Source organism: Palaemon carinicauda, chromosome 21, assembly GCF_036898095.1.
Source record: "Palaemon carinicauda isolate YSFRI2023 chromosome 21, ASM3689809v2, whole genome shotgun sequence".
NCBI classification, from domain to species: domain Eukaryota; kingdom Metazoa; phylum Arthropoda; class Malacostraca; order Decapoda; family Palaemonidae; genus Palaemon; species Palaemon carinicauda.
Genome location: NC_090745.1, coordinates 43,644,566 through 43,654,565, shown reverse-complemented (window position 1 = coordinate 43,654,565; position 10,000 = coordinate 43,644,566). Strand labels below are relative to the sequence as shown.

General features: G+C 36.7%; 2 protein-coding genes across 2 annotated transcripts in view; both read left to right on the top strand.

Annotated features, from left to right (window-relative positions):
* LOC137614865 (protein FAM200C-like) overlaps window positions 1-115 on the top strand; it is a 1,158-nt gene extending 1,043 nt beyond the window's left edge. The window contains exon 2 of the mRNA XM_068344523.1: window positions 1-115. This exon is cut by the window's left edge and continues 683 nt beyond it. Within this exon, the coding sequence (XP_068200624.1) occupies window positions 1-115 (115 nt within the window).
* A 5-nt stretch (window positions 116-120) lies between these two features.
* On the top strand, window positions 121-453 carry LOC137614864 (protein FAM200C-like). The gene has a single exon (XM_068344522.1). It carries the CDS (start codon window positions 121-123, stop codon window positions 451-453), a length of 333 nt encoding a protein of 110 aa, XP_068200623.1.
* The last annotated feature ends 9,547 nt before the right edge of the window (window positions 454-10,000 follow it).

Here is a 10,000-nt window from a genome sequence, read left to right as displayed (position 1 = left end):
CCAGCCAATGCTTGCAGAAAATATTGTTGCTCACTTCTCACTCCTAGAGACCACTATGGCACAATACTTTCCCATGGATCATTCATTTCCAGAATGGATACAGCACACTTCTTAGCAGATATGGATGATGATGATAACCTAAAGGAGGAGCTTATTGATCTGCAGGTGAACCAGGGTTGTCAAACAAAATTTCGCACACTACCGCTGTCAGGTTTCTGGTGTGATCAGTTGCTAATATACCCTGGATTAGTAAAGCCAGCACTGGAAATGATCATCTCATTTCCAACTACCTACCTCTGTGAAAAGGCTTTCTCCACCATGCTCAAAATCAAAACAACCGCCCGGAACCGACTTCAAATTTGGTTGCTTCATGATATGAGGGTGGCTCTGGCCAACACAAAGCCTCGAATTGAGAAACTAGTTACATATAAGCAACAGCAAAAATCACATTGATGTATGTACAGTATGATTGATTACCCAGTTGTACATATTTAAATCCATGCAATTTCATTTTTTCTCATTTTTTTTTAATTTCTTTTATAAACAATATTGGTATTTTGTGTTAGTTTTAAGGAATGAACAAAATAAAATTGATCAAGCTGTATACTCCACATTACTTTATCCATCTAGTTACATAATAATAAGATATTAATAATTAAGATAATTAGATGCTGCAATGCTTAGACATGACAACAGGGGGTGCTAGGGTTGGAAAAGGTTGGGAAACACTGCACTAGAGGCACCTATTGATGAATCAAATACCCAGGAAACTCATTACGTCACTATGCATGTTGCAGAAGACTTTGTAATTCTGACCATCCTTTACATTCAGATATTTCCGGGCAGTACTATACGGTTGGTAACACAAGGTATGCAGTTAATTCTAATTGTCTGGCCTTCTCCATAATGAGAATCAATACTATATAGTATTCTATAAATTTTACTCCAGCTGTGACCAATTGTAGAATGATCATCCTAATCGGGTAGATCAATATTTAGAACTTCAAAAGTTCAAAATGGCAGCAAATGTTTTTGTGTTGAACAAGCTGGCATAAGTATTTTTTAAAGTTTATATGTGAAAGAGGTTTTAATGTTGTTACTGTCTTTAAAATATTTTATTTCATTTGTTCATCCTATCTCATATAGTATATTCATTTCCTTCTTTTCTTTCCTCACTGTGATATATTTTCCCTGTTGGAGCCCTTTGGCTTATAGCATCCTGCTTTTGCAACTGGGGTTGTAACTTATCTATTAATAATAAAATTATTACTGATGATAATAATAATAATAATAATTATAATAATAATAATAATAATAATAATAGTAATAATAATAATAATAATAATAATAATAATAATAATAGTAATAATAATAATAATAATTACAGCAATAATAATAATAATAATAATAATAATAATAATAATAATGATGATGATCTGAATAATAATCTTATTAACAATATAATCTATAATCTAATTAATAACATAATTAAAAATCGAATCAATAATCTAGTTAATAATAATAATAATAATAATAATAATAATAATAATAATAACAACCATACATTTCTTTTGCACGAGTAATACGGTTGAATGTTTGAGTGTATTGTAGTCCAATATGTACATATGGATCTGTGAGAAAATAATCTCATGAGGTAACATTAGAAATTCTTTGAATTACAAATCTAAATCAATGGAGTACTCTTATATAAATATCAAAGTAGAGCCTGTATAACCGCATATAAATGGTAGAAATAGCAATATGATGCCTGCATGTAGATGTTAATACTGATATGTAGAATATTAGATAAGGATTACAATTATTATTATTATCATTATTATTATTATTATTATTATTATTATTATTATTATTATTAGTAGTAGTAGTAGTAGTAGTAGTAGTAGTAGTATTTTTATTATTATTATTATTATTATTATTTAAATAAGGATTACAGTTATTATTATTATTATTATTATTATTATTATTATTATTATTATTATTATTATTATTATTATTACTTGTCAAGCCACAACCCTAATTGGAAAAGCAGGATGCCATAAGCCAAGGGGCTCAAGCAGGGTAAATAACCAAGTGAGAAAAGGAAACAAGGAAATAAGAGAAGTCATTACCAATTAAAATAAAATACTTTGAAAACAGTAAAATAAAAATATATATTTCATATACAAACTATGAAAACTTCAGTAAACTAAGAGGAAGCGAAATAAGATAGAATAGTATACCCGAGTGTACCCTTAAGCAAGAGAATTCTTACTCAAGACAGTGGAAGGCCATGGTACAGAGGCTATGGTACTACACAAGACTTCTCCTAGAAGAGATGTTTACCATAGCTAAAAGTCTCTTCTACCCTTACCAAGAGGAAAGTAGCCACTGAACAATTACAGTGCAGTAGTTAACCCCTTGAGAGCAGATCTGTTTGGTAATCTAAGTGTTGTCAGGTGTATGAGGATAGAGGAGAATATGTAAAGAATATGCCATTCTATTCGGTGTGTGTGTAGGTAAAGGGAAAATGAACCGTAACCAGAGAAAAGAATCTAATGTAGTACTGGTCAGACGGTATAAAAGAATAAAAGATAATGAGTTTCTTTACAGAGAAATCTACCTATTGTTATATACTGTAAATTCTGTGGGAATTCCATCAAAAGGTCAACTTTTCATAAATGTCTTTAGTTAATAGGTTATTGATTCACATTAGAGTATCTTGCAGCTGTAACCTTTATGTTAATAAATCAACTATTTCTGTAATAATATTGTAAAATATGAAAATGGTATGAAAATTATCACTTTAGTGAAATATACGACGATGGAGCAACTAGATTCTCAGTAAAAATATCTCCACTCGAAATGATTTTATATATCAGATAGATTTGTTCACAGATAACGATAGATATAACTGTGGTAGGCCTAACGGTATATGATGAATTTTATACTATCGCCATTATCTATTAATTTTCTCGTTTGCACATGATTTTTATTAAAGTATTTTAACTGATCATAATAACTGAGAATTTTACATTACATATTTTGTTATCACATTGAATAAAATCACTATTAAGTGAATTACAGTATATTTTGATGCACGGTACGTTGCTACTGGATTTGGATGGGCAAGGTGAAAAAAAAATTAGATAATTTGAAAGATGAATTTTTTTTTCAGTAACTTTGGAGCTTAAAATAGCGTAATTTTGAGTGAAGGTATGTATGTATTAAGCGTTCTCATGGAAATTGCAATTCCGGGGGTGTAACTCGCATGCTGGAAGGCAACAAGAGTCTTGCAACACAAAACTGTGCTGACGTGTATGCTAGGGCAAATGCAGACACTGACCTTCCTTTCCCACGAGAAACGCAAAAATTATTAGTTGGGTGGGAGGAAACGTGTGCCTCTGCAACGATCGCCACGCATGAAGGAAGTAGTGATTTCTTTTAGCTCCTGCATCACCTTTGGAAATACCTTACCTTTTGGCACTCACGACATGTCATGCCTCTCGCTGGGAATAACATTTGACCAGGGGAATGACGTCCTCCACCATGCTAACTAAGGCCCAAAAAACATGTAGAGTGCGCTCAGTGTCTTGGCGTGCAGATTTAAATGTACAACACATTCTGAATGGCAGGAACACTATTAACTCGTCACACCGTGGCCACTGTGAGAGAAGGCCTCTTCAATATCAGCCCGCATTACCTACACTAGGCCGACCTTACAATTGAGACTATTTATGCTGACAACTCAATAAGACCGTGGTGAAGTATTCATTAACTAAAGGGATATATATATATATATATATATATAGATAGATAGATAGATAGATAGATAGATATAGATGTATATATATATATATATATATATATATATATCCACAAGGGAAATAAAAATATGTAATATAAGATTAAGTCTTGACTAGTTTCGTGATGCTTCTTCAGGGTATTTATTGAACGAGGTTCAATAAACATACATACAGAGACTTATAGAACAATGACGCTCCCATTCCAGCTACCTGGGCTGTTATCAGGTGTTTCCTGGGCGGAGATCAAACCTCATTAGACACCTGCCAGAAAGGGTCATTTCTTGTGACCGGTAAATTCTTGTTTTGACTTTCAATACAATTTCTTTATATCAATAATAGTATAATATATAAGCAAAATTATATACATATATAAAACATATCTGTATATATAGATATATACATACGTATATACACACATGCAGTCATATACAGACACCTGCATATATATATATATATATATATATACGTGTACACATACAGGTATACATATACAGACACATACATAGGCTTACATATACATGTTTTTGCATATGACTAACATGTATATATAGTTATGCACATATAACCTTATTACTATAAACATACAATTATGTATATATCAGTACTTATATCTAACATAACAATATATAGTGCCAAAGTACTTATGTATACTATACGAAATATTGTACCCATCAATGAATGGTAACTTAGGTCTAAATATTAATTTCACAGTAAAGTTAATTATTCACAGTACATTTAGGTTTGCATTAAGTGGTTAAATTTTTTTTTTTATATAGCTTGCAAATCTCTTTACATATAAAGGCGTAGAGTTTATACATTCCATGTACAATATTCAAGTTGTTTTCAAAGATTTCTTTTATGAAACTGGACGCCAGTTTGGTGAGGCACTTCCAAAACTGTCGGAGGTTCTCTTGCTTAGAGAGCAAGAGACAAAGGAAAGACTTGCGGCATCGATGTTGTAGTAAACGACACTAGAAGCGATGGAAACTGATCTCCTCTCGTATTTGGGGTAAAGACCTCTTACCCAATGAAGTGGTTAAAGAGGTAGTAGACAAGGCCGCCACAGAGAATAGGAACCTTCTCAAAAAGTGGGGCTTAGATCTCAAGAGAAAGTCTTCTCCGGTTGAGGGTCCCCAACCCAAGAGGAAGACAAAAACGCCTAGGCCATCCCCTCGGCCGGCTAAACCCTACCGACAGCAACAACAACAACTTCCTGTGACCGCGGTGCCTCAGATTGTGGCACAACCTCCAACCACATACCAGCTGGTACCTCAACAAGTGGCGATACAGTCGCCAGTTTTTAACCAAGCCTTCGAAAGGCAGACTTCTTCCTTTCGTTTGAGAGCTAGAAGAACAGCCAGAGGTTCTTCTAGACGCCCTTCAAGAGGAAGGGGATACAGGGGAGGATGCGGTCAAGGAGGCAAGGCCTCAGGTCCACAACAGCAGAAGTAAGATACTTCCAGTACGAGGGAGACTACAGCTATTTAGGGATTGCTGGACCTTTGATCCCTGGGCCCACAGCCTAATTAAAAATGGACTAGGTTGAAGCTGGAGCAGTCCTCCACCTCAATTTCCGCAATTCTTCCAACACTCATCCCCCGTTCTGGAAGAATATGTCTGGGAACTCTTAGACAAAAGAGTAATCCGGAAAGTTAAGTCCATCGAATTCCAAGAGGGCTTTTTTGTGCTCCAAAGAAGGACTCAGAAAAACTCAGAGTCATCTAGACTTGTCGCCACTCAACAAGTTCATAGTGAACTACAAGTTCACAATGCTCACGCTTCAGCACATAAGGACCCTACTGCCCAGAAGGGCATATACTGTCTCCATAGACTTATCTGACGCTTATTGGCACGTTCCAATTAATTGTTACCTCTCTTCCTACCTACGCTTCAAGTTACATAGAAAACTTTACTCCTTCAGAGCCATGCCTTTCGGGCTAAACATAGCCCCAAGGATTTTCACGAAGCTCGCGAACGCAGCCGTCCATCAATTCCGCCTAAAGGGGGTCCAAGTAGTGGCTTACTTGGACGACTGGCTGGTGTGGGCAGCATCCAGGACAGAATGCATGCAAGCTTCTAAGATAGTGATCCAGTTCCTGGAACATCTGGGATTCAAGATTATCATAAAAAAGTCTCGTCTTTCTCCAGCTCAAAAATTTCGTTGGTTGGGAATCCACTGGAATTTGGAGTCACATCGACTTTCCATTCCTAGTAAGAAGAGGAAAGAAATAACAGGATCTGTCAAGAGACTATTGATATCCAAACGGATTTCAAGACACGAACAGGAGAGAGTGCTGGGCTCTCTACAGTTTGCTTCGTTAACAGATCCAGTGCTAAGAGCACAGCTTAAGGATGCAACAGGAGTCTGGAGAAAATACGCATCAAACGCACGAAGAGATCTAATAAAACCACTACCGACTCGACTGCGAACGCTTCTCAAGCCGTGGTCCAATGCCAAGCAATTGAAGAAATCAATACTTCTTCAATCTCTGCCCCCGTCAGTAACTATCCAAACAGACGCTTCAAAGGAAGGCTGGGGAGGCCACTCTCATCAGATGAGAGTCCAAGGAGCTTGGTCCAATCTTTTCAAGTCATTTCACATTAACTTTCTAGAAGCCATGGCAGTACTTCTGACACTGAAGAAAGTTTCTCCTCGCCACTTGACCCACATAAGACTGGTTCTAGACAGCGAGGTGGTAGTGAGATGCCTGAATCGACAAGGGTCGAGGTCACCTCAAATCAACCAAGTGATGTTGGCCATATTCCGTTTGGCGGAAAGGAAGAAATGGCACCTGTCAGCAGTTCACATTCAAGGGTTCCACAATGTGACAGCGGATGCTCTATCTAGGTTTACACCTATAGAGTCAGAATGGTCCCTTGACGCAGGATCGTTCTCCTTCATCTCGAGTCAAGTCCCAGAGCTGCAGATAGACCTCTTTGCGACGAAAGACAACAAGAAAATAGATCGTTACATGTTCCCTTATGATGATCCGTTAGCGGAGGCAGTGGGCGCTATGTCCCTGGACTGGAACAGATGGTTCAGTATCTATCTGTTCCCTCCGCACAACCTCCTTTAGAAGGTCTTTGATAAGCTGAGATCCTTCAAAGGGAAAGCAGCAATAGTGGCCCAAAAGTGGCCAAATAGCGTGTGGTTCCCTCTGGCATTGGAACTACGACTAAAATTCGTCCCGCTACCGGATCCATCCCTGTCTCAGCGAGTACAGAAGTCGACTGTCTTCGCTCCATCACAGAAAACACGGAACCTACATCTCATGATTTTCTCTCCTTAACGATGAGAAAAAGATTCGGTGTTTAAAAGTCAGTTTAGACTTTTGGAGGAAACCAGAAGACATTATGAGGCTTCTGGGAAGAAATAGCTATCCTTTGTCAAGGCGAAGAAACAGAAAGAAATCCCGACAGATTCCTATTTATCTTTCTTCCTTCACCTTCATGAGCAAGGTTTAGCAGCCAACACAATTCTATTGTTCAAGCCTGCCTTGACAAGTCTGATACCATATGCCTTACAGGTCAACCTTTCTAACTACGTTCTTAATGAACTAGCCCTTCAGCGCTTCCAAAGACCCTTTGCTTGGTCATTAGATATGATTCCTCATTGTGTATAAATAATGAACAATGAGGATTGTGCTTAGAAGGTTTTGAATTTAAGTCATATTTCTGTTTGTACTCGCTTTGGGGGCCAGAGTTATGAAATAGTGGCTCTCTCTACAGAGGAAGGCCACGTCCAGTTCTTGGTGGGAGAACTGAATCTATTTCCAGACCCAACGTTTCTTTCCAGGAACAAGCTACCCACCAACAGGTGGGGTCCCTAGAGAATCTGCCCTCTGAAGGAAGATGCATCTCTATGTCCAGTGGAGTGCCTAATGGTCTATCTTCATAGAACTTCAGACTTTATGGGAGGACAGCTGTTCAGAAGAGAAACCCTGGGTTTAAAGTTATCTATAACTAAGAGCGAAATTCACCCGTGTTATTCGCGGAACGGATCCAGACAGTACACCCGTTAGTCATGATCCGAGGAAAGTTGCCTCTTCCATAAAATTTCTTTAATTATATGGACTTTGAACATCCTTGTTTGCACACCGGCTGGTAGTCATCCAAGGCGTTCTTTATGTACTATGCGAAGCAAGTGGGGCAACTTATGAGATCTGTAGTAGCAGCAGGTAGAATTCTTTAACCTTCTGTTTTAAGTCTGCGAGGAACAGTGTAATTAATTTGGGACGATTAATTAAGAGGGTGCGCGTGTAGTCACTGTCTGTTACTACATGGTGTGCGATAGGCCACGAAAGTGTCCTTACGAACTGTTCCATTGACGTCGGTAATCTATAGCATAATACGGACAGTTATGCCAAGCGTTTTTTATGCTAGTGTATATAAACAGTATACAGTCTTTATCATTATTATTAATAATTCAATTGAAGTGGCAAATCTGTTTCCTATTAGATGAAACAATATTTTCTGTTGACTGTTTTTCTTTATGCTTTAAGGCATATCATCCACATTTTATAAAGTTTATAAATGTTGATCTTATATGCATGTTTATTAAATTTGAATAAACTAGTTCATAGTGAACCCTGCGTCTTATTTGCCCACACTCATTTTGTTAGACTTGTACTGAGCATTAAGATTAAAATATGGATATTTTTATCATGGTATGTCTTTCAAGACTGATCCCTGATTCAAGCAAAAGTCTATTCACTCTAACCCTTCCTTGGAGGGGTTGACGTGGTACCCTAACGGGTTGGTAGCAAAGAGGCAAAATTTGTTCCTATGCGGATACAACCATTATCCAATAGTTTATACGAGCAGTCACATTGGGGAAGGTGTCACAAATTCATACTGACATTGGTGACTCTTATACAAACTTTGCTTTATATTGTATAGGGCGAGACCACTATACAAGCTTCTCATTTTATCATCCATAAATTTTTATGTACTCCTCGAGACTTTTTCCAGAGTCTAGTACTACTCTTCCCTGTAGGAGGCAGGAAGCACTAACATAGTTCATGCTTAGATGAAATGATGTATGACGGTAACATCATAGGTCTCTAGGTCTAGACAGACCAGGAAAATACTTTTATGAGAATCCACAGATACAGTAATGCTCTGGTAAACTTCCATCAGGACGACATGGCTTGAGCCCAAAAAACGGATTTTGAGCGAAGCGAAAAATCTATTTTTGGGTTAGGTAGCCATGTCGTCCTGATGGACCCGCCCTTCCTTTTATTGTAAAAGGGCCTGTTGACCCCTCCCTATAGTACAGTATCTGTAACACCTCATATGTCGCTACAAGGAATAAAGATGGCGCTACCGCCTTCATCAGATACACACTGGAAACTGAATAGGAGAGATGCCTTTTCATTCTCGTTTCAGATTCTTGTCACTATACCCCCTCGAAGCGTTAATACTGTTCTGGGTGAAGATAGCTATGTGACGTGTCACATATTATGCGATATCCCTGTGAGATTATTTAGGGATATTCGCTCCAGGAGTTAGAATTCTGGATACCTTAAGGTAAAATTCTCTGGGAATATCACTGTAAACAAATATACCCTAGAAAGCTACCGAATAGGAACTTCCATCAGGACGATATGGCTACATCACCCAAAAATAGATTTTTCGCTTCGCTCAAAATCCGTTATATATATATATATATATATATATATATATATATATATATATATATATATATATATATATATATATATATATATATATATATATATATATATATATATATATATATATATATATATATATATATATATATTACGACTAACAAGTTATGCAAATTCCCGAGCTCCAAAACTCATCTGTTATATATTACATAAGTGTGATACACATAAGAAATTACACCAAGCTCTGAGAACATTACACAACTCCTACACATCAATATATATGAACACTGAATATCCTAAGGTCTCTTGACTTTATACTCAAGACAAAACTGGGTGATTACTTTACGTGAACTATTCTAAAACCAACCTCTTACTTCGGTTCTTAGTCAGGGAATACAAGCAAAATACTGAAACAAATATTGAGGATTGAAGTAATACACACTTTTATAAAAACAAATATATTTTATTAAGATAACAACAATCTAAAAGAATTAACACCAAAAATAAATCCTTCGAATAAATCTGAAAAAAAACAGAGACTTATGACAAATACCTTCAGAAAAT